The sequence below is a fragment of the Phallusia mammillata genome, chromosome 4, assembly GCF_965637545.1.
Source record: "Phallusia mammillata chromosome 4, kaPhaMamm4.hap1.1, whole genome shotgun sequence".
Taxonomy (NCBI): Eukaryota; Metazoa; Chordata; class Ascidiacea; order Phlebobranchia; family Ascidiidae; genus Phallusia; species Phallusia mammillata.
This window is the reverse complement of record NC_137255.1, coordinates 24,406,328-24,429,220: the sequence shown is the minus strand read 5'-3', so window position 1 is coordinate 24,429,220 and position 22,893 is coordinate 24,406,328. Positions and strand designations below refer to the sequence as shown.

Genomic DNA, 22,893 nt, shown 5'->3' with positions numbered 1-22,893 from the left:
TGATGTTAAGGATTGAATGTGAACAGTGGTGGGATTCATCGAACCGGTTGGCATTACTGGTTACTGTCAATAAACTTTTTGCAACAAAACCGGCTGAAAAATATGACTTTTGTGATAGAACCGGCTGACAAAAAAATTGAATCCCACCACTGAATGTGAAGTTTGTCATGTACTAAAATGTAAAGAATTTTTAAACTTTTTGTTCTAGACGTTCCTGTAAAGTTGTGGTTTTGCCGTACCTCCACGGTTTATTTCAAAGTTGGTTCGTTGAATGTATTGCTGGCAAGAAACGCAATTGTGCTAAATATATTTTAATGCCACAAAATAAACTGTTACGTGTTATCTGTTGGTAAGCATGTTGTCAAATTGCGTAGTACGTTAAAATTCTGCCAGATGAATTCCAACAAGGTGAAAGTTGTTTGTGCTGCAGCCCTCGGAACGGCTTTAGGTGGGTGTTTTATTGATGAAAATGTGAAAATTAATGTAAACATGTGAAATGTTTGTTTGCTCAGGTTCTGCATTTGTCTATTGTTTGTACAAAAAGTTTAAAACCACTGATTCTGTTGATGAATCAGATGAAGGAATTGGTGATGTTGACTCAATTGTGTCGGAAGCTGAGGTGAGATTTATGCTTTTCCATCATTATCCAGTTTGCCTGTAGAATATGGCAGCTGCACGCACGATTTGTTTTGAAAAAAAACTTTGGCACACAAATTTTTCGGGGTTGCACGCGAAAATTTTAAACCAAAGGCATTTAATTGTCCTGTCTTGACCTCTTTTACTTGGTTTGCACCTGCTGAAATTGGTCTTGCACGTGAACTTACAGGTAGTGCATGCATGCCCACGGGACATGTCGGTCCTGCATGCACGAGATCTCGTCGGGAACTGTTCTGCAGACTGGACCATTGTCAACTTTACTTTATAATGTTTCCGCAATGTGAATATTTTAGCTTTGTTAGGCTGCTGTAACTGGCTTCATGAAAGAAATAAATTCAACTGAGGAATAAAAACATTAGCAATGCTTATAATTTTTTAGTAGGTCTCAAACTATATTTTGCTGCAGTGTAACCATTTGTCACCTTGAGGCTTGAGCTAAGAATAGAGTTAATTTTTTGTATGCATTAAGGTAGTCATGACCTCATTAAACTTTTTACCTACTATTTGAATCTTCTTGGGTCTCATTTGGGTCGGAAAACTCTAAGAACCATTGGCATATTTGGTTATATTGTGTGTTGTACTTATCACCTTACCTGATTTTGTTGGACTAACACATTTGTTTGTGACAGGTTCTAGCCCACTCGGAACGCCTACTTTCAGCTTCAGAAGTGAGCACAGAAAAGGAAACCACACCCGAAAGTCCTGACATAAAGTCATCTGACCATGAATATAAAGATGCTGTGTCCCACCTTTCCCTTACAACCAATGGAACTGAGTCTTCCACGACTGAATTGGAGGAGTCAGCTAGTTCTGACTTCTCCTCAATAGAGGTTATTGATAAACCATCGAAACCTGTTAAAGTTTTGCTTCTTGGTCTACAGGAGTGCGGAAAATCCAGTTTGTTAAATGTTCTTGCAAAAAGGCCGGAAGTTATTGAGTACAAACCTACTCAAGGATTTAATGCAGTTCAAATTGAAAAGGAAGGCATTGTCCTAAGCATTATGGAAGGTAAGTAACTTTGAGTTTGTTACTTATAGTGAAGTTTACTGTAAATGTTTTCTTGTTTTGGTGACTTTACAGTGTTTAATTGTCTACTGCAGGGGTCACCAAACTTTTTTTACAGTGGGCTGCATAGTTTATGAACCTATACACTGCCTGTTTCAAACTTGGCCTGCGAATTTTAATGGGATTACCAATAAATCTAGTGATGTGACTCTTAAAATTGTATAGGTGGTCTTATCTACAGAGCAATACTCCTTACTATGTCGCAAGCAGCATACAAAAGCAATTGGCACAATAAATACTTTTAGGTTTGTCTGTGATGTAACAAACTGCCTCTGGATCCTTTTCATATGTTGAAATTTTATGAGAATAAGTGAAATTATTCCAATTAATCTACAACTTTTGTACAATTAACCAGATTTTTAAATGTTACAATAAAGTTATCAACATGAGTTTATAAACCAAAAATCCTGTCGGGCTAGATAAAAAGACCCCTGAATCTAGCTTTAAGGCCTAAAGTTGGTAACCCCTGGTCCACTGTTTAAAACAATTTTACACCTCTGTTTGTGTTTTTCTTCTCCTACTTTGAACATCCTTATTTAAAGTGGGTGGAAATTTGGAGACTCGGAAATATTGGAAAAACTTTACTAGTGACACCAGTTTGCTTGTTTATGTTGTTGATGGATCTGACCCGGAAAAATTTGACCAGGCCAAGCAAGAGCTGAAACAATTGCTTACTGAAGCAGAAATTACTGACATCCCATGTTTGCTAATATCAAACAAACAGGTGAGCTGTCTTATACTTACATGTACAGAAATAAACTATATGCCCATGTTTAGTAATAGCGGGGTTGATAAGTAAGCAGAACGCTGTAAAAACTAATTTGTTGAATTTGTGTTGGGAAAATCTTGGTTAATCTGTTTCACAAATTTATTTTCTTGCAAGGACTGTTTTATGCAGCTTTGTAAACTAAAAATCTGGTTTTAGTAGTTTAACATGTGATGTTTGTGTTAAAAGGACCAGTTAGATGCCATGAAGGCAAGTTCAATCTTCACCAAAAAAGATATCAAAGACATTGGAAAAACGGGGAACTGCAACATAACATTGTTGGACATTGCCTGTGTGGCCAACAATAACAGTCAAAGCACATTGGCTGACACTATATTGACAGTCATTGTTAGTCTACTGCAGGGAAATTAGATATTTTCAGTATTTTGTAAATTGTTTGAACACATTTATAACTGAACAAACGGCATTTTCCGTCCTTGTTTAAACTGTAGTTTGTCTTAATTTCCTAGTGTTTTTTACAGAACAAAATACTTTTGGGCCAAATGTGATAGTTTTGTAATTTACGTCAAATAACTGGTGTCTCACATAATTCCTCTTTTTTCAAAAGGGTGTCTGTACTAATGTTATGTCAAGGAGTATTTGCCATATTTTAGAATTATTTGTCAAACTGCAGTGTTCAGCATGATATGAATATTTTTTACCACTCAAATGCACAGTTACTGAACATATTTGTTTGACACACCTTAATGGCTATATTAAAACCCTCAACGTGCTACATTTGACATTAAAACAGACCCACTGTGTTTTCTAGTAGTGAAATAATTCATAAAAAGTATCTTCATGTTTATTGAAACTTCAATAAGCGGGCACTGTCATTTGTTACAAACCAAAAGTAAGTGATGCTGCCTTAATTATAATGAGATTTTTTCACTTTTAGTGTTAATTCTGTTGAGTGTATGAACTAAACTTGTTTGGTATATTTGTCAAGAACTGAGCTTGTCCGAATATGTTCCTGTTGTGCTGTAATATTCAGTGCACTGGCTACAATCCGCCTCCATACTTTAAAATGTGTTGTTTTCTACATAAAAGTTGTCAACATATATTTGTTTTGTTGGCAATTTAGCAGTAGAACAGTGGTTTGAATTTTAAACAGCAGATCAGTGTTTCTATTATTTTGTTCACAGGTTCATCATTTTGTAACGTCATGTTAATACGCAAAAATAATGCTAAGCGCGAAGAACAAAAAAACGCATTTTCTAGTATTTTTGTATTTGTAGTATTTTAGAAAGGTTGTTTTTTTTCTCGGGGTCCGAAGCCAGGACACTCCGGGGGACGAAGTAGTTAATACTTAATTGGCGTGATAATTAGTTAATCAACAGATTTTTCAGGCGACCCAAATTTTTACTCAGGACTGGCAAAGTAGACACTGATAAAAGGACAATGCAAAACACACAATATCAATAATCAAGTATTCTTTATTGAGATTAAACTCCCGAAATTCATGCAGGCCAGTGATAACTGTATACCTATTAGTCACCGTATGTATGGGTGAAACAATCAAATTTTCCACTCATGCACAATATAATGATATACGAGCAAGTTAACCCAAGTATGTGTAGTAGTACTCTTCGAAAGCTCGAAATGCATAGCCAGCGTGGATTTTAACCGGCCAGAATGATCCACAGATGCTTTCAAAAAAGGAAAGAAAGGATTCCCATACTTTTCCTTGTGATAGATAAACTCCGAACAACATGTCAGCCTTTACAAAGCAGAAAGTTAAGAATAAGATTAACTTCAACATCGATAACAATAAACTCACTCTATGATATCCAGCTGTTTCAAATAATGGTCCGTACTGGCAGCCAATCCCTGGGACCGTGCAAATACTCCCAGTCAATGGAGTAGTTACGAAATGGCGATGTTTGTTACTAAGATATGGATCGCGTGACATCTATAATGAAAAAAAATCAAAAGTAGGAGATTTGTTTAACATCAAACAACTGTTCTTTCACTAAGCGAAATAAACTCAACTTAACGGGGGGTTATCAACAGCTCTTGTTGAGTTTTTACGATTTAGTGGTGTTAATCTTATTACAGGATTACTTTTCTCTCAGCGTTTCATTATTTGAGTAAGACATCTCTGTGCTGTTTGCTTGATTGATCTTGAAAAAAATAGTCAAACGCGTGAAGCACCAGCCTCCTTAGAGCCTGTTGGGCGGCAGGTATGGTGTCTCAAGGGAATGGATAGATTGATAACACAAGATTCTTCTCCGATAGGACGCGACCACAATGGCCTTGCAGGTGCGGCGTGCGTTAGTGTGATCCACTCAAGTTGCTCACGATTAACCCGTTGATAGAGTCTCACTGCTTTACTTATTTCGTCTGGGTTGTTGCCGAAACTAGTTTGTTCAAGATCTGTGCTTGCAATTAAACCTTGGAAGATTTCACACCTTATCTCCTGCAAACGTCGTCGTATGCCTTCAGCCAGATATTGATCTCGATAACTAGTGAATTCGACTAAAGAGATTTCTTCCTCCAAAGAACAAGGCTTGAACTTCAAATCAAACTCTCTATGGTTAGAATTCCAAACAAAGGTTGGAACTGCGTTCTGAACCACAGTTAAACGATTTATCTCACGCTTAGCTTCAGTAGAAAGTTGCAATGTGTTATTGCGTACACGATTTATTTGTTCCTCTTCTTCTTCACGGTTCCTGGAATGTCTGTTCTGTCTGGAACAATTAGAAAGTCTTGCAAATCTGATGCTTCTACGTCGGAATGAGCCTCTTAAACTCGATCGATTCATCACTACCTCAAATATTAGGCACACACAGAGTTGATTAACACTCTGTATTCTTGATTATTTGCTTTAAGCGATATCGTTGATTAGCTCTTGGCCAGCTAATCACAGCAGTGAGATAAAACCAAATTTAGCATCCACAAATAGAAACAGCGAAAACATCAAAGTCCACGCTTATATAACAATGCGAAACATGGGCCGGTGTACGGATACTTTTTCTCAATTTATTTATATTATTTATTTTAAGGTAGCCATGTAATTTATAGTGCCATAGCGCCTTTTAGTGAACATCATATGCTTTTTCATAGGGTGGAAACGACGCGTTCTAACACGAAACACTCTGCGGAAACATTGCAAATATCGACGGAAACATGTGTCACAATGGAACAAACACTATGTTTACTGTTAGATCTTTCTGGAACCCGAAAAATGGCTAGAAATAGCTTATGACTACCATAGAAACGGAAATATAAACATTAGTCTTTCCAGAATTGAGGGTAAACGTACTGCGAAACACTATTGCGAAATAGCATGCAATAGTTTTCATAAACATTGCGCAATAATGTTGCAACAACCGTTACAAAAGCTCCCCCCTAAAATGCTTGCACAATGTGTTTGAATGAAAAACACATTTTATCCATATTAATGTTCGTTAGCGACAAGCGACAAGAGATATTGGTCAATAGATGGGGGTAGGCGCTGTCACGTGGGGAGTTATACGTTGGGAAAAATATGCACAATTCAAGATGGAAAATGAACACAACAATTATATATCTTGTCAATAAGGGTATGACTCTTCAGCTCTTAGATTAAATATCATTAGGAAAAACGATTAACATTGTGAAAACAAGGGCGAAAGTAAAGAATATATATGTGAGTTTAGACTGGCGACAAAAAGTTGACAAAATTGCACACAAGAATGTTTTATCGATTATAATGCGGCTTAATAGCTTTGATATATATTTATTTGTTTATTATTTTTTTTTTTTTTCTTTTTTTTTAGATTTATGAGTATATGCGTTTCTTGTATAAATATTTACTTTTTCATTCATGTAAAAAGGAACGGCGGAATAATGCGATGCAAATATCATATGACAAAGTAATGTGTGCTATTGTATTCTCCACAAGTTTCGAATTTTGAATTTTTAACCTTATTTGCAAAACATTGATTATACATTTTTGTAGTGGAGACACAATAAGGGGTTGCTGCACTTGAATGAGAAAGGAGGAAACAAAGAAATATTTATATATACACAAAGAAATTGTCATGCAGAAACAAGGTTAGTAATATCTTCACGGATTAGATATATATATTGGTTTCCCTAAGCAAAATTTGTTTGACTATTTTAGCATAATGACAAACGTGAAACATTAAAGTTACTGTGTTGTGTTATAATATGCCAAACGGCTAGAGTTAAATTTCGTTCAGGCTTATCTGAATGTGTGAAATGTTTAATATAGTATAGTGTAACATATGCTGTTCGCTCAGCAACTAGTCTGGGAACAGTATTTCAGGCTTCTGGTTCTGTGTTAATCGCTTCCTGAGACTGTGCATTTGTGTCGTCATCATTGTTTTGTTGTTGATGACGTAAATTCCAGCGGCGTTGTAATTCTGCCACTGCCTGGTTGATCTTTGGTCTTGCTATTGGATGAATACGTTGAAAAAGATGCTTTAATGTCAACAGGGACAAGGCTATTCCCCAGAACAAAGCTTGGATAACGAGGAAGGAGAGGAATGCATTTGCAGCAGGACTGGTCACAGAAGATAAAAGGGTGATGAAAGCTGACTTGAGAAGATTTTGCGGTAGAACCTTGTCATCAATTCCCCCTTCTGTGGAAAGGTTAGTTTGTGAGTCGAAGAAAACATTCATTCGTTCGTTGTTTAGTTGAGTGCTTGAGAGGACGGCTAGAACGTCCGATAATGCGCGATTTTCGCTAGGTATATATTTGAGAAGCTGGGCCGCTTCAACGAAATCATAAGATTGAAAAGATTCATTTATCATCTTGATAATAGGAGAAAGTAGTTGGATATTGGTTTCGACTCTTGCAAGAGTATAATTGACGAATAAGTAATAAGTATTATGAACTTTGAAAGTGAACATTCGGTTGGGCCGAAATGTTTCCTTGTAAACTAGGTCTGGGAAAACATTACTCTGGTCATAAAGTTGGTAGGTCTTTTCGTCGTTGTTCACGTGGCCATCATGAACTTTTACGAAAAGAGGCCTTGTAGCATAGTAATTGCTATTCTTTATTCGCAGACTTCGCAACAAACGCATTTTTGATGTAGTACAAGCGGTCTCTAAGAGTATGTCGCCGTGCGTTATCGCTGCTGTGGGCTTCCCTTTCAAGTAGGATAATATCTGGCTTGGGGAAATGTGTACACTGGCCCCAGCCAGTAATGCCGTTATTTGTGTAGACTGGCATTGAAAGTATAAGATATCTGACAGCTGTCTTCTAAATTCGTCGTTTACAGTATCTATTATGTTATTTAGGAAACCCAATACGGGTGAGACGTCGAAAGAGACGTTGGAATTCTTCTTTAGAGGTTGGATCTTCGATTTTAAACAATGGTGTGCCTGTATGACGTAACCATGTAAGGCACAGATAGAATCACGAGGCAAACATTTTGTACGTTTACATTTGTCCCAGTGATGGATGGAGAACGCAAGTGCAGGTATGTGAAGCCTGATTGGCACATGTTGCTTGGAATAATGAATTTTCATAGACGTATTCATAATATATTTAATCTGAGGACAATCCAAGTTTGCCGGTGGCGACCAAACATAGCGTTTGAAACCGACAGTGCATTGTCCAGAATGTATATCGCATCCAGACATTGGCTGAAAGGGAGTTGTTATACGATTTTGGATAGGATCGTATAGGAGATCAAATCTTGTTAGAACTGCATTTAGAATAGTTGCTTTGGTGGTCACAGGCCACTTGTATTCTGGTATATACTTGTTTGACGTCTTGAAAACTTGTTGACCGTGTTTTCGCAGAGCACCGGCACCCGGGGCTTGGAGGGTTTTATTCCATTGCACACAGTCATGAGCTGACGGCGGAGAGATGTAACGGACAGATTGATCATGGGTCCTGGACCCGAAAAAGTAGTAAGTGCAGACTCCGTCAGTTTGAAGTAATTCACACGTAATAGCAGGAATGTGACGTAGATGATTATCGGGTTTAAAGACCTTGACAGCACATGTCTCAACGAAATGTGCATCATGGTGGACACAGGGTTGCGGTCGTTGAATATCATACTTGTTGATGGTTTGATGGTGGGAACATACATTCATATCGTAGACTAGGGATGGGTTTACGCATTGCACAACTGAAAACAATATGTATATACATATGTACAATTTGTTGAACCGTAGAAGACTAATCAGATTCAACAAGGTAGTCGTCATATCTGCTTGGGCGCTGTGTATGCCGTCTTGGGCGAGCTGGGGCTGCTTGGGCTTCATTGGGTAAGACTTCAACGCTTGTGTCTGTCTGACTTTCCTCTGATTGCTCAGGTAGCTGGTCTGCGGTTTGGAAGTCTCGTTCTGGATGAGTGATTTCGCTTTGTGGTTCTGCCCAGTCGAGTTCTGGATGACTGATTTCATCGTTAGATTCTGCCAAATCGGGTTCTGGATGACTGATTTCGTCGTGAGATTGTGCCAAATCGAGATTCGGTTGGCTGATTTCCGTTGTTGGAGTTTGATTGTCATAGACTGGAGAGATGTTGTCATCTGTAAGCGGTTGCGGGAGATCAAAGGGGCAGGATGGCGTTTCTTGTTCCGGACTGGAGTGGGAGATCGTCTCATTTTCGGTGAGTGGTTGGTCTGTCTGTTCTTCTGTCTCTAAAGAAGTTGGGTTATTGTTATCTAACTGCTGTTGCTCATTAGTCGCTTTAGTGCAGCTTGTTAGTGGCTGAGCTAGAGAATCTGGCGATTCTAAAAAATCTGGAACAAAATCAAGTAAACGCTCTGCAGGTTTCAAACGATTTAAAGAAACAACGTAAGGTTTGCCGTGACGCATTATTGTATAGTATTTAGCTCTGCGTTGCAAGACCTGAAAGGGGCCGGTATAGGCACCGTCTAAAGGAGCTTTTCTAGCATCTGTTCGCATAAACACATGGCTGCAACTGTATAGTCGCGGGTCCATGAAGGTCTCTTGGTTGTGAGGGAGCCGTGTTGGTGTATACTTGAATTGGTTGAAATATCTTCTTTGTGCTTGCAGAAATTCACCCGAAGGAGAAGCCCTAGATGGATCAGGAGGATTTATACAAGTTCCAGGCAACCTCATTTGTTGTCCCCACATGATTTCGGAGCTGGATGCCCCCAAGTCGTCATTGTGTGTTGCGTTTAATGCCAGGACGGCTAAAGGTAGGGCGTAGTACCAATCACCTTTTTCTGTTAGGCTGCGTAAGGCACGTTTTATGTTTCTATTCTTTCTCTCGACTGCGCCATTCGCGTTGGCGCAGTAAGCTGACGTAGTGAAATGTTGAATATTCAAGAATTTCATGGCCTGTTGCCATTCCTCATTAGTGAACGAGGAGCCTCTGTCTGATGATAGATAGGAAGGTGTCCCATAAACACTCACGTAATTGTATAGAAACGCATTTATTATGGTAGAAGTTTTAGCATCTTTTAATGGTACCGCCACAATATGTCTTGTGAACCGGTCAACCATGACCAATATGTGACAATGGCCGTTAGAATCATTCAACTTTCCAATTAGATCAATGTTAATGTGCTGGCCTTTCTGACTTACGGGAGGATAATGTACAAAGGGCGTCTTCACATGACGAATTACTTTAGTACGCTGGCAAACCTGGCATGAACGTGACCACGTGACTACATCGCGTTTTAATCCCGGCCAGACAAACCGTTTAGCCACTAATTTGACTGTTGGTTTTACTCCAGGATGGCTCAAGTTGTGGATCAAGTCATAGGCGAGCTTCCTGTAACCTGGCGGAAGAAGAGGGCGAGGAGACCCTGGAATGCTCTCATCACAAATAAGCTTGAGGTTGCTGTTTGGTAAGTTGTGTAATTTTAAGTTTAAAGAATGTTCAGTTGAATTGCAAAAGGCTTGCAAGTCACTGTCATTGGCCTGAGCCTTAGCTATCGTCTCATAGTCTAGCTTGTTTGCATGGTGGTAAATAGCATTAATACTCGACCTTGATAAGCAATCAGCTACTGTATTTTTAGCGCCTGGCAAATATTCAATGTCAGAAGTGAACTCAGAAATAAAAGCAAGAGCACGAGCTTGTCGTCTGTTAGCGATATCCCTTCCTGTTACTATAGCAGAACATAAGGGGCGATGGTCGGTGTAAATCTTGAAATTGCATCCTTCTAAGTAGTGCCTAAAATGTTTGAGTGCATTTACTATTGCCAAAAGCTCCCGGTCGAATGTACTGTACTTTTTTTCAGTTTTTGAGAACGTTTTGGAAAAGAAAGCTAAAGGCTGCACCTTTCCTTCAAAAGATTGATGCAACACTGCACCCATGGCCTCATCCGAAGCATCTGTGGTAAGTGAGAGTTGAGCTTTTGCGTTAGGAAAAGCTAATTCAGTTTGTTGGATAAGAAGTTCTTTTGCTCGTTCAAATGCTTTTTGTGCCTCTGGTGGCCAATTGACTCTGCTATTGTTCCGTCTGTTGCCTTTTAATAGGTCATATATGGGAGCTAACACGCCTGATATGTTAGGTAAATGTGCCGCATAAAAGTTTATCATTCCACAAAACCGACGGACTTGTTTAACTGTAGTTGGTCTTTGAAAATCCGTTATAGCTTGTACCTTTGATGGGACAGGTCTGATCCCAGTTGGCGCTATGAGGTGGCCCAGGAATGTTAACTGCGCACGGCCAAATTGGCATTTTGCAGGGTTTATGTACAAGCCAAAATCACTGAGGCGCTGGAAAACCTGTTTAAGATGCTCTAAATGTTCTTCCTCATTCTTTGAGTAGATTAATAAATCGTCAACATATCCAGTTACATTAGTTAAACCTTCCAGAGCCATATCGAGTAATTGGGACATGAAACTCGCGCTATTCACTAAACCCATCGGTAACCTCTGGTACACGAAACAACCAACAGGGGTCCGAATTGCTGTTCTGGGTTGATGTTCCTCCGCGATTTTAATCTGATAAAAAGCTTCCTTCAAATCGATTTTACTGAATATTTTGCATCCATGTAGAGCAATAAATGATTGACTTAGGCGAGGCATTGGATATTTTGTCTTTTCCGTGCAGCTGTTCAAGACACGGGCATCTGAGACAATTCGCAAATCATCTGTGCCTTTTTTAGCCACTAAATGGACGGGCATCCCGAATTGAGACTGCGCTCGGCGGATAATTCCTCGTCTACACATATCTTCAAGTTGCTTCTTCATGCGCTCAAAATATTCCGGGCGGACTCGCCTAGCCTTTTGTACTGCTGGCATCCGGTGAAGCGGAATTCTGGCCACTATCGGATGCTTGGGCTCACGGTTATAATTTGGGACAGCAGTTATCTCGGGAAATTTCGCTAACAGGTCAGTATATTTTTTGTTGTGCAGGACTGGGGCTTGAAGCAGCAATTGGTTGTCTTTTGGGCTTATGCTAACCTGCTTTCCAGTAGTGTTGCATTTCAAAAACCCGCCTTGTGGATTCAAACTTAGATTTTGTGCCTGTAAAAAGTCAAAACCTAAAATAGGATAGGAGATTTCAACTTGATCAAATTCTACTTCAACAGGACCAAAACCAATATCGACCGTCTGTAATGACTTTCCAAAACACTGTATAGGCTGACCAGATACTGTAGTATATTTGCTCATCTCCTTTTGTGGTTTCAGACCTGCTTTGGCTGGGATAAAGCTTCCTGCGCTGCCGCTGTCAATCAAAAACTCCGTATTAGAAAGCACATCTTTGACACGAGGTAAGTTCTTGTCTATTGTTTGAATAGCATTCAGAGTTTGTCTTGGTATTGCAATCTGTAACCCTTCATGATATTTTGGGCATGGAGGACCATAACATTTGAAAGCTTTGTCCTTGTAGCGTTCATGTATGTAGCAAAGGTTTGGCGGATTAGGATTTTGACGTCCAGGGCGGTATTCCTGGTTCGCTTGAGTGAATTGAGGGTTTCTTTCATGCTGTGGACGAGTGTCTGTTGGAATGTATTCTGGCCTTTGCTGCTGTTTAGGGGGTCCCCAGAAACGCGGTTGATTGAATTGTTGGTTTCGCTGGAATTGCTGCTGGTTGTAATAGTTTTGACGGCTATAATTTCCTTGAAAACGCGGTGGAAATTGATTGTTTTGTTGAAAATTTGGTCGTCTATTGTCATTTTGAAATCGCTGGTTTGAGTAGCGTTGCTGACGGAAAGGTTGCTGTCCCCTGGACATATGTGTTAAGACTTCATCTAATTTTGCTGAAAGTTGTGTTACTTCAGAGTTTTTTCCATCTTGTGTTGGCTTATTATCGCTGAAATCGCCGGCAACATAACGGTCATAGTATTTTGCCATGTCCATAAGAGTGTCAAATTTCGTAGCTCTTATTAGCGGTCTGACATGAGTGGGAAGTAGATTTAAGAATGTGTTTTCCACTAGTTCTTTTATGGTTGGGTCATCTGACACTTTTCTGGGACAAACAGATAATAATTTTTGTAGCAACTCAAAGGCTGATTCATTGTTGGGGTCGAAAGTTATATCATTCATTAACTGGATCCAAGAAGATTTTCCACCACTTTGCAGCTGTGAAATCATTAAGTCTTTAATTGAATCATAAGGTTTCTCAGAGTCTGAGGCTTGAACAATAGCAGAACGAAACTTGTCTGTCTGTTTGTCATTGAAACTGGTTATCAACAGCGAAAAGCGTGCGTTATCATCTATGACCTTGTTTGTGTCAAAGAAGTTATCTAAAACCTTGAAGTAAGTTTTAATATCTTTTTTATGAGACCATAATGGTGGGATTTTCAACACAGACATACGCATTGTGTCTAATTCTTGGTGTAGAATGTTAGTAGACATATTAGTAACTGGAACAACAAATTTTGCAGAACCGCATAATGCTGGTCCGCTTAAATTCTGAGATGCGCGGTCAGACTGTGTTGGTGCTATGTCGTCACTAGTTAAGTCATTTCCTGACAGCTGTTGTTGTTGACTTGCTTCAAAAATACTGGCAGATTCATCAGACGTACTGGCGTTTGCCATGTTAGATTTGCTTCGAGTATTATACACGTGGGCTAACTTTTTATGTTCAGGCGTTGATTTGCCCTTTGATTTGGCCTTTGAACCCTTACCTAGCGTGACTGAGCGAACTATTTTTGACAGTGTGAATGTTGTGTTTTTAACTTAGTGTGGGAAAACGTTTTAGTCCCTATAGAGACGGCTGAAACCAGACCAAACCAATATATATAATAGCAACAAATGTTAGTAATGCAGAACAGAAAAACGTTTCCGGCTTAGACAAAGCCGCTCTTGTGAAACGTGAAATTAAATGTAATCAGAAAACACACAGGCTGTATTGCATGCACTATTTGATTGTTTACTTGACACAAGTTCCTTTACTTTAAGATTTATAATTGAATTGGAATGAATATATATGCACAAAAAATTATTGCTTGAACAAAGCTTCAATCAAAATCAATTTTATCACACAACGTTTAATATGTCTGAAAATCGTTAGGATTCAAGTGCAGAAAATGATGCGCACACTTACTTAAGCAAGGGTTATGAAATCCGATGACGCGAATGCGTAGATGTGAATGGATTGTACCAGGTATTCCAGATGCTCTGGAACTTCGTCTTCCGTTTCCCACGATGACTCAGCAGCGTGGTAGATGACCAAAACGTCGGCTTGCTCGGGAAACGAGCTTGGCAAGTTCGAACCTCTGGGATAGGGGCACCAGTTTGAAGCACCAGCCTCCTTAGAGCCTGTTGGGCGGCAGGTATGGTGTCTCAAGGGAATGGATAGATTGATAACACAAGATTCTTCTCCGATAGGACGCGACCACAATGGCCTTGCAGGTGCGGCGTGCGTTAGTGTGATCCACTCAAGTTGCTCACGATTAACCCGTTGATAGAGTCTCACTGCTTTACTTATTTCGTCTGGGTTGTTGCCGAAACTAGTTTGTTCAAGATCTGTGCTTGCAATTAAACCTTGGAAGATTTCACACCTTATCTCCTGCAAACGTCGTCGTATGCCTTCAGCCAGATATTGATCTCGATAACTAGTGAATTCGACTAAAGAGATTTCTTCCTCCAAAGAACAAGGCTTGAACTTCAAATCAAACTCTCTATGGTTAGAATTCCAAACAAAGGTTGGAACTGCGTTCTGAACCACAGTTAAACGATTTATCTCACGCTTAGCTTCAGTAGAAAGTTGCAATGTGTTATTGCGTACACGATTTATTTGTTCCTCTTCTTCTTCACGGTTCCTGGAATGTCTGTTCTGTCTGGAACAATTAGAAAGTCTTGCAAATCTGATGCTTCTACGTCGGAATGAGCCTCTTAAACTCGATCGATTCATCACTACCTCAAATATTAGGCACACACAGAGTTGATTAACACTCTGTATTCTTGATTATTTGCTTTAAGCGATATCGTTGATTAGCTCTTGGCCAGCTAATCACAGCAGTGAGATAAAACCAAATTTAGCATCCACAAATAGAAACAGCGAAAACATCAAAGTCCACGCTTATATAACAATGCGAAACATGGGCCGGTGTACGGATACTTTTTCTCAATTTATTTATATTATTTATTTTAAGGTAGCCATGTAATTTATAGTGCCATAGCGCCTTTTAGTGAACATCATATGCTTTTTCATAGGGTGGAAACGACGCGTTCTAACACGAAACACTCTGCGGAAACATTGCAAATATCGACGGAAACATGTGTCACAATGGAACAAACACTATGTTTACTGTTAGATCTTTCTGGAACCCGAAAAATGGCTAGAAATAGCTTATGACTACCATAGAAACGGAAATATAAACATTAGTCTTTCCAGAATTGAGGGTAAACGTACTGCGAAACACTATTGCGAAATAGCATGCAATAGTTTTCATAAACATTGCGCAATAATGTTGCAACAACCGTTACACGCGAAATGTTTTGTTTGGACTAATCGGCCACAATTGAAGTGTTTTTTTTTGTATTTGCGCCAGAGTTGTAAGCCGGGCCGGGCTTTTCGGGTTTAGATTTCTTTTAAAAACATGCCTTATTTGGGCCTGACTTCACACTTTCTGTCGGAATTTTTTTGAATAAATTTAGCTAGCTAAGTAAGCTTGTTGCTGGACCTTACCTAATGTCAAACAGCCCTTTTTCAAGACCAATGGTATATTGTGTTTGTTGTCTTGGCTTTATTGGCTAGACCTGTCAATCAAACTTAATGGGCTTCTCAAAAACAATTCGGGTTTCGGGCTTGTACTGTCGGGTTCGGGCTGGATTTGGGCTCTAATTTAAGACCCGTTTACAACTCTGATTCGCACAGGGAGCGTAGGTTTAGATTTTTTGATAGGTATACTGTCTGCATAACCGTTCCGTTCGCAGAAAGTAACATTCAGGCATTTACCCATTTCTACATATTCATTTATCTTGACAAAGTTGCATATCGGACCGTGATCTGTACCTCTTTAGATAAATCCATGTTTAACATATCTTTAAGCTAATGATGTATGTTACTTTTTGGTTTAGATGTAGTCGTATTGGATGTTATAGGATTTGTATGTTGACAATGCAAATAAACGCGATTATGAAGCTTCAGGATTTATTTTAAATCTAAATCAAAAACCTTTCCTCTCTTACGGAACAAAAAATGACAAAAAGGGCAATTTTAATGTTAACCTTACCTTAGTAAGAAACTGCTACGAACAGCTGTAACGCTTACGAGCAAGGAAAGTTCGAAATAAAGCAATACGGGTGTTCCGTTCTGCGCTCCTATGCTTACACAATGTACACAAACAAAAGAATTCGTAACATTATATCTAGCCTTACATTGTCAACAGACACCAGCAAACGGACAACTTCTAACCAGTGGTGGGATTCAGTTTTTTTTTATCAGCCGGTTCTATTACTAAAGTCATATTTTTCATCCGGTTCTGTTACAAAAAATTTATTGACATTAACCAGTAATGGTAACCAATTCGCTGATCCCATAAAATTTTGTGAGACGGATCCATGGAACCGGTGAGAACCGGCTGAATACCACCACTTGTCGCCCCCATGATAAGTACGTATGTTTGTGCTGAGGAAAGCTCTATCACAGGTTATAAACAGCCTGGTGTAATTGGGTAGACTTAATTAACCCACAACTTATTCGTTGTATTTCCATCTTTAACTATGCAGAGTACAAAGCAGCATCCGGCAGCTAACCTAGAACAAGCCATTTCAAAAGCATTAACTGTTTTATTGTCACACGTTTTTGAGGAAGTATTTCTTATTGATTATCACCATAACTCGTGTAGACATTGACGTCAAATTCAGAACTACAGTTTCTATTTAAAATTACACGAGTTTCTTTACAGTGACTTGCGATACGCAGTTTTCCGATCTGAAACATTCCATCACCTATGTTCTCTGCCCAGCCGATTGTTGGAGACAATACTCGAACTTATGCGGGGACAGGATTTATTCCAGGGGTCCAATATGTCTCGCTGCAATGCAGGATCAATGGATTGATGGTATAAATATAGGTTTTATTCTATAGGCCAGTTAGTTTTAAGTAAAGATGTATTTAATATTTATTTACAAACTAGCGCAAAAAGGAGTACGATTAAAAGGCAAAACTAGCCAATACGCCCTATCTTTTTTCACCAGCTGCACTGATGAGACTCTACAGGTAGAAACCCTGTTTCAAATGTGCCTACCGATTATAAGTCATAAATTAGTGCGTGTAGCCAGTAGTGGAATTCAGCCGGTTCGCATTGGTTCTATAGAACCGTCTGGCGAAATTTTATGAGATCAGCGAACCGGTTAGCATTAAAGTCAATGGACTTTTTGTAACCAAACCGGCTAAAAAATATGACTTTTGTGATGGAACCGGCTAACAAAAACTGAATCCCACCACAAAACAGGGAGACAAACGCCTAGAGATGTGTGGGAAAAACTCCTATTTGATTTTAGGTTCCAAAATATGATTCGGTTTAGTTAACGCCATACTTTTTAAAGAAGCTTTGTAAAGAACCTAACGAAGTAATGTATTTTGTTCCCAAAGGCAGTGGTTGTTTACCGAAGCCCGAGTAAATGCACTAATCGTTACAGCGGAGGAAACCAAAGTGCTGTAAAAAGTATATCTTGTTCAGTTGATGGGGATTCCTATTCCTTTGAAAGTAGGTTGTTTTTTAGTTGTTTTCGTCAATTGTATTGCAACTGGCTGCATTTTAAGTTTTGGTTGGTACTATAGGTCAAGACAAAAGGAAATACGTAAAATGAAAAAAAAACACGAACAGCACATATTGATATTCAATTCCATGCAGTGACATGCTCAACCCAGGGAGACTCGTCAACTCTGGTCACCCAGGTTAACTGTCCAGCTTATTGCAAAGGAGAAGCGGTGTACGGGTCAGAAATCTACAGCGACAAGTCATCTGTGTGTAGAGCTGGCCTGCATGCTGGAGCGTTAACAGGTGCGACACAATGAATAATGACAATGTTTATTTTACCAAACAAACCCAGGGACTAAAGTGTTACTAGTCAGTAAAATGAAGTTTAAAGTGAGTCTGCTGTAAATGCGGACACATAAACACGATTTTATAAATCTTTCGCAGACAAAGGTGGATTTGTGATATTTTACACCACGTTGGGTCAAAGTCCCTACACTGGATCCACTTCAAACGGCGTTGAAAGCAAATCAGATTTAGCGGCAAAAGGCGCCTTTGCTTTTACAAGTATGTTTCATGACAAGGATCTTGTGATCTTTTTAAAAGTGTTTTTTTAAAGCGTCCGCGTTATAAACCACAGTTAATGTTGTAAGTCGGGCCGGGCTCAGTTTTTTTTAAACAAACGGGCCTAATTCGGGCTTGATATTACATTCTGTTTCAGTATGTTTTTGAAAAAGTTATCTGGCTAAGTAATTAGTTGCTGGAGCTGACCTTATGTCAAACAGCCCTGAAACGCCTTGTGCGCAATACCGATTGTGTATTATTGGCTAATGTGTTTGTTGTCTTGGTCTTTCCTGGGCTTCAATGCCTGTCAATGAAACTTTCGGTCCCAAACGGGCTTCTCATAAACGAATAGGATTCGGGCCGGGTTTGGGGCTTGTGCTTTCGGGTTCGGGCCGAGTTCGGGCTTAGATTTTAGGCCCGTTTACAACTCTGTAAGGAACACTTGCTGATAAAAGCAATTTAAAAAAGTAAAGTTAGATTTAAATGTAAGACTCCTTAATCAAATTAGATCATGATCCAATAACCTTAGTCCTGGTCTTTTTGAATGATTTGTGTAGTCTTTTTTAGTCTTTTCGGGACTCGCGCTCCACCAAACGGGCTACGCAGGCTCAGCGGTGAAACCGTTGAAAGTCGAATCACAAGCACCGTTGCCTACCTCGTACGCTGCACATGTCAGTTTTATTGTAGGGAATTGCCATATTCAGGTTTTGATCCCAATTATGAGTATTATGTTCATCTTAACTAAAATGAGCCATTGATATATTGGAAGTACTTTTCCTAGATCAGGGGTGCCCAACCTTTTTTGACTCAAGATCGACTTTTGAGGTAGTCCAACTCTCGAGATCTACCATTTCAATACAAATTAGCAAAGACATAACGAGTACCAGAACAAAATAACAATCTACTGCAACTATGACTGTTGTAACGTAACAAAGCGCCTACTTATGAACTTATTAACATATCCTTATGATTAATTCACACAATAAAGTCATCTATGTACAGCAACGCGTTACAAAGCAACTATTTTAAATAATTTCTGCAACCCTCGCGATCGACTTAAAGTCAGTCCGAGATCGACCGGTCGATCGCGATCGACGGGTTGGGCACCCCTGTCCTAGATATTTTGTCCTGTCCTCCTGTGTATTACGTTGCTTTATCAGTAACTGACAACATATAACGCGAACGCTTCTGTTACAAATCTACGACGTGTTTATATTTTCTTTTTATTTCTTGTAAATATGCTATTCGTTGCATAAAATGTAAACACAGCTAATTTTCTGAAGCATAAAAGTATTCAGCCAAGTTCCTGCTCAATCAGACAGTTTATTTTAGTGGTTCTTTACAGTACGGTAGCGCTATCTTGACATCGCTCGGAATTGGCTAAATAACGCTGAACGAAAGATTGGCAGCGAAAATAGAACCCGGCGTCAGTACAAACATAATCTCATGGATCCTGATTGCCAAACAACCCAATTCAAGTTGGTCAAATGTTTTGGAAAAATTTGTCCTTTTAAACGGCGGATTCATTCGGAAAACGTCGAACTTAGGCGTTGTTCTATGAAAATAAAAACGATTACATTGTTTTGAAATTATGAGTTGAAAAATCTAGTTACTATTTTTCATTACTAAGTAGAAGGTGCACACTTCATGCACGCCTTGGAAAACCGCACTTCGAGTTATTTACAGCAATGAAATCAATAAAACAATTCGAAAATGAAACAATAAAACTTTTTTTAAATTAAAATTCCATTTAAATCACCATCACAATATTCTGTAATGAAAACAATTGATAATTGTTGGAAAAGACCTGCAATAGAAGCTTTCGTAGAAAATTTTATAACTAATTTCTTCTTCTTTAATACCAATTTAAGAAATCTAACAATAAAAATTGAAAACAACGCAAAGCGTTTCAATCAATTTTTAGGATTTTCCCGCCACGATATCCTCTAATTTAAACTATTGTTGCATTGTCATATGCTCATACGTATACCCCTTGCTCGTGCGCAATTTCAAAAAGGCAAAGTATGTGAAAAGAAAAAATATTGGTTTAGATAAAACAGACTTGAAAGAACGGCTGATTTTGAAGTTAATTCAAAATTTATTAGTAAATTTATGTTTTACTTTTATAATCAAAAAATCACAGAACAATTAAGTTTCTTTTGCTTGCACTGGTTGAGGCTGTTTTAATCGGCAATGGTAAGAATTGTACTGTAGTTTAGTTGTTATTTTTCAAATTTTGGGGGATTGTGAGTGAGAGTTGTAAGCGGCTCCGAAAGTAAGGCTTGGTTTCAAAAACTGATAAATTGTGGCACAAATAAACCAATTGTAAAATCAAATACCCGAATCTGACCTCAAAAGCCGTACCGACTTACAACTTTGTTTTAATCATCCTCTTTTTAAATTTCTGTAATGTACACTGTAAATCTTGTATTTTTTGGAGTTATACATTATTTTACTTGTGCTTTTTCAGGGTTTGCGATAAAGTGCTATGTTGTGAATATAATCAGTCTACAAATCCGAGTTCGGACTGTAGCACGGCGATGCTGAACCACCACCATCTGAACCCATGTCCCCCTGGCATCAATATGTGCGGGGTGCATAGAGTCCATGGTATCTACGAATAATCGTTTTTTGGTCAACTTAATTTTGCACATTTAAAAATTTCCACTTGTCATAAATGCTTGAGCCCTTGAATGGTGTAACTTTTGCCATGATTTTAGGATATTTTATTTTACAATGCTTTATATAGCTAGAAAACGTAACCGGATAAAACTATTTGAACATGTTTTTTACTGAGTCGTTTATGATAACTAGGATTAATCTGTCGTAATTTTTTTACTGCCTCTAAATTTTCATTTTTTTAAAGTTTGTTTAATGAGTCCTACCTCGCACATACTAGATACTCATACCAATAAAATGGTACGAACCCATGTAAACCATGCCCAACAGCGACACAGTGCAGGAAAAATTATTCAGTCATATACACTGTACAAGCTCCCCACTTAAAAATAATAATTGCCTGCTTTCAAGCTATAGTTGTCACACACTGTTACTAATTTTGTACACCTGGCACCCCTTTGCACCGGCACGAATGTGTTTGCGTCAGTGCATGTTATAAAGGTTCATATTAAGTGCCCAATCTTTTACACTTTTACAGGAAAGATCGTACGTCACTGCGGTAACACTTACTCAGGGCAATTAATGTACTCCTGTTCAACGGGTAAGTTTTCGTTTATCTTTTTCTCACCGCTTCAAAAACCGCCGTTAGATTCTTGTATTTCCAGATGGATGCAACAACATATGAGATGGAACGCAGCAGCTACTGGAAAGAAATGCATGATTTGTACATTAAACCAGACACCATTTATTGTATTATCGTATTGTATTAACTTAGAAATCGGGCATGAAAATGCTACATAACAGTACAGAAACACTACACTAGTGCCACAGAATCGGGAAACAACTGAAAAAACCTCACTATGGAAAATGCGCCATATTAAAGTTTGCACTTAAATAGAACACCATATTATAAGACGCAGCAGCCGCACAACTTATTGTTCTTGTATATTTATGCAGTTACTTGATTGGTTTGCAGAAGAATTGCTCACAGGGTATTATGAAACGATGCAATAAACGAGATGCAATACGCTTGTCATTTTATCATGGAGTTTTGAGGCAAATTTGGGGGATGGCTTTAGTTAAAGGGAAAGGTACTAACATCAGCCGCCCATTTATCTAATTTTCGATAGGTGGAGCAAAAAGCACAAATCCAATTGAAAAAGGTATTTCTCAAAATATGGGCAGGAACTTGGCCGAACGGTCTGGCGCGCCTGACCCTATGTTACAGTTTTAAACTAAAGATGCAAATCGATGATATTTGGGTTCGCCTGAAACCGCATATTTGCAAAAATGGCTGACTCGGCCGAATAAATTTGGCAAACCGAGTATTCGTTACATCTCCACTTTGTACTTAACCAAGTTTTTAAACGCTTAATAATGTTCAACTGCATAAGTTATATGTTGTTTTCTCCATTTCTTATATAATTCTTGCTTTACAGACGCATGCAACTACCAGTGTTAAATGGAAATCTGATGCAACTACATGAAGAAAAACCGCAGACAGACATACACTATTTGAGGAACGAACTTTCACGCAATAAAAGAGTTTTATGGTGTATATAGAGTATATTCCGTTTCCGGCCGGACTGACTGGCTGTTAATTACCATCCAGTTCGAAGTTTGACCGAGTCAGTTTTATAGACAATTTAAATAGGTAGAGCTACTTGCACCATAACTCACGTCAGTCGCACATTTAGCTAATAATCGACAGGTGGCGCAAGACCTGGATTATTTATTTAGCGGCTAAATAGGAGTAGAGATGGGCAGGAACTTGGCCGAATGGTCTGGCGCGCCTGACCCACATACAGACATAAAAAAAACCTTGATCGGGATTCTTCCCCGGGAGTGTCCTGGGTTCGAACCCCGTGAAAAATAAAAGAACAAGAAAAAAAAGAAAAAAAAAATAGGAGTAGAGTTGGGAAGTAAGTTTTTAAAACTTTTACAATAAGAACTAAATTTTTGGTGTTAGTTTCATTGAAGTTTTAATGATAATACCTAACCCCAACCTAGCCCTAACCGTAGGTATATTTTGAGATGTGTATATATTTTTTTTTCACGGGGTTCGAACCCAGGACTCTCCCGGGGACGAATGCCGATCAGGGTTTTTTATGTCTGTATATGGGTTAAGAAAGCAATTAGTTACATTATGACTTATTTTTTACCGTTTTATTTTTTGCAGTCTT

At 38.8% G+C, this 22,893-nt stretch overlaps 6 protein-coding genes across 7 annotated transcripts; 3 read left to right on the top strand and 3 right to left on the bottom strand.

Annotated features, from left to right (window-relative positions):
* Positions 1–230: 230 nt before the first annotated feature.
* Positions 231–3,551, top strand: LOC145222576 (ADP-ribosylation factor J-like). Its single transcript, XM_080088725.1, has 5 exons — positions 231–448; positions 513–619; positions 1,287–1,665; positions 2,265–2,446; positions 2,678–3,551. The coding sequence occupies exons 1-5, from the start codon at positions 394–396 to the stop codon at positions 2,858–2,860; spliced, it is 906 nt and encodes a 301-aa protein (XP_079944851.1). The 5' UTR covers positions 231–393; the 3' UTR covers positions 2,861–3,551.
* Positions 3,552–3,906: 355 nt separating this feature from the next.
* On the bottom strand, positions 3,907–6,247 carry LOC145222578 (uncharacterized). The gene is made up of 2 exons (XM_080088727.1): positions 4,269–6,247; positions 3,907–4,208 (listed from the first exon to the last, which is right to left on the bottom strand). Exon 1 carries the CDS (start codon positions 5,250–5,252, stop codon positions 4,626–4,628), a length of 627 nt encoding a protein of 208 aa, XP_079944853.1. The 5' UTR covers positions 5,253–6,247; the 3' UTR covers positions 3,907–4,208; positions 4,269–4,625.
* Positions 4,686–7,874, top strand: LOC145222580 (uncharacterized). Of its 2 annotated transcripts, none has more exons than XR_013859362.1 (5): positions 4,686–4,750; positions 6,432–6,526; positions 6,932–7,087; positions 7,505–7,675; positions 7,739–7,874. XR_013859362.1 is itself a non-coding variant. In XM_080088729.1 (5 exons), the coding sequence occupies exons 1-5, from the start codon at positions 4,739–4,741 to the stop codon at positions 7,833–7,835; spliced, it is 450 nt and encodes a 149-aa protein (XP_079944855.1). In that variant the 5' UTR covers positions 4,686–4,738; the 3' UTR covers positions 7,836–7,874. The 2 variants fall into 2 exon arrangements, 1 of the variants encoding a protein (XP_079944855.1); XM_080088729.1 differs by having other exon boundaries at positions 7,505–7,594.
* A 753-nt stretch (positions 7,875–8,627) lies between these two features.
* LOC145222575 (uncharacterized) lies at positions 8,628–13,906 on the bottom strand. Its single transcript, XM_080088723.1, has one exon. The coding sequence runs from the start codon at positions 13,413–13,415 to the stop codon at positions 8,628–8,630; it is 4,788 nt and encodes a 1,595-aa protein (XP_079944849.1). The 5' UTR covers positions 13,416–13,906.
* Positions 8,996–21,889, top strand: LOC145222579 (cysteine-rich secretory protein LCCL domain-containing 1-like). Its single transcript, XM_080088728.1, has 8 exons — positions 8,996–9,060; positions 15,036–16,888; positions 17,422–17,536; positions 17,684–17,833; positions 17,975–18,094; positions 20,562–20,701; positions 21,249–21,311; positions 21,376–21,889. Exons 2-6 carry the CDS (start codon positions 16,778–16,780, stop codon positions 20,636–20,638), a joined length of 573 nt encoding a protein of 190 aa, XP_079944854.1. The 5' UTR covers positions 8,996–9,060; positions 15,036–16,777; the 3' UTR covers positions 20,639–20,701; positions 21,249–21,311; positions 21,376–21,889.
* LOC145222577 (uncharacterized) lies at positions 9,029–14,733 on the bottom strand. Its single transcript, XM_080088726.1, has 2 exons — positions 13,924–14,733; positions 9,029–9,091 (listed from the first exon to the last, which is right to left on the bottom strand). Exon 1 carries the CDS (start codon positions 14,731–14,733, stop codon positions 13,924–13,926), a length of 810 nt encoding a protein of 269 aa, XP_079944852.1. The 3' UTR covers positions 9,029–9,091.
* Positions 21,890–22,893: the final 1,004 nt, after the last annotated feature.

What these genes read in the sequence shown, in the direction of transcription:
- LOC145222578 (XM_080088727.1), bottom strand. Translation starts at nt 5,252, where the DNA reads ATGAATCGATCGAGTTTAAGAGGCTCATTCCGACGTAGAAGCATCAGA.
- LOC145222577 (XM_080088726.1), bottom strand. Translation starts at nt 14,733, where the DNA reads ATGAATCGATCGAGTTTAAGAGGCTCATTCCGACGTAGAAGCATCAGA.
- LOC145222576 (XM_080088725.1), top strand. Translation starts at nt 394, where the DNA reads ATGAATTCCAACAAGGTGAAAGTTGTTTGTGCTGCAGCCCTCGGAACG. An exon ending in CAATTGTGTCGGAAGCTGAG is followed by an intron (nt 620 to 1,286) that starts GTGAGATTTATG and finishes TGTTTGTGACAG; the next exon opens with GTTCTAGCCCACTCGGAACG. An exon ending in TGCTAATATCAAACAAACAG is followed by an intron (nt 2,447 to 2,677) that starts GTGAGCTGTCTT and finishes TTGTGTTAAAAG; the next exon opens with GACCAGTTAGATGCCATGAA.
- LOC145222580 (XM_080088729.1), top strand. An exon ending in ATTCCCCCTTCTGTGGAAAG is followed by an intron (nt 7,088 to 7,504) that starts GTTAGTTTGTGA and finishes CTTTATTCGCAG; the next exon opens with ACTTCGCAACAAACGCATTT. An exon ending in GCTGTGGGCTTCCCTTTCAA is followed by an intron (nt 7,595 to 7,738) that starts GTAGGATAATAT and finishes TATGTTATTTAG; the next exon opens with GAAACCCAATACGGGTGAGA.
- LOC145222575 (XM_080088723.1), bottom strand. Translation starts at nt 13,415, where the DNA reads ATGGCAAACGCCAGTACGTCTGATGAATCTGCCAGTATTTTTGAAGCA.
- LOC145222579 (XM_080088728.1), top strand. Translation starts at nt 16,778, where the DNA reads ATGTTCTCTGCCCAGCCGATTGTTGGAGACAATACTCGAACTTATGCG. An exon ending in GCAGGATCAATGGATTGATG is followed by an intron (nt 16,889 to 17,421) that starts GTATAAATATAG and finishes TTGTTCCCAAAG; the next exon opens with GCAGTGGTTGTTTACCGAAG. An exon ending in GGATTCCTATTCCTTTGAAA is followed by an intron (nt 17,537 to 17,683) that starts GTAGGTTGTTTT and finishes AATTCCATGCAG; the next exon opens with TGACATGCTCAACCCAGGGA.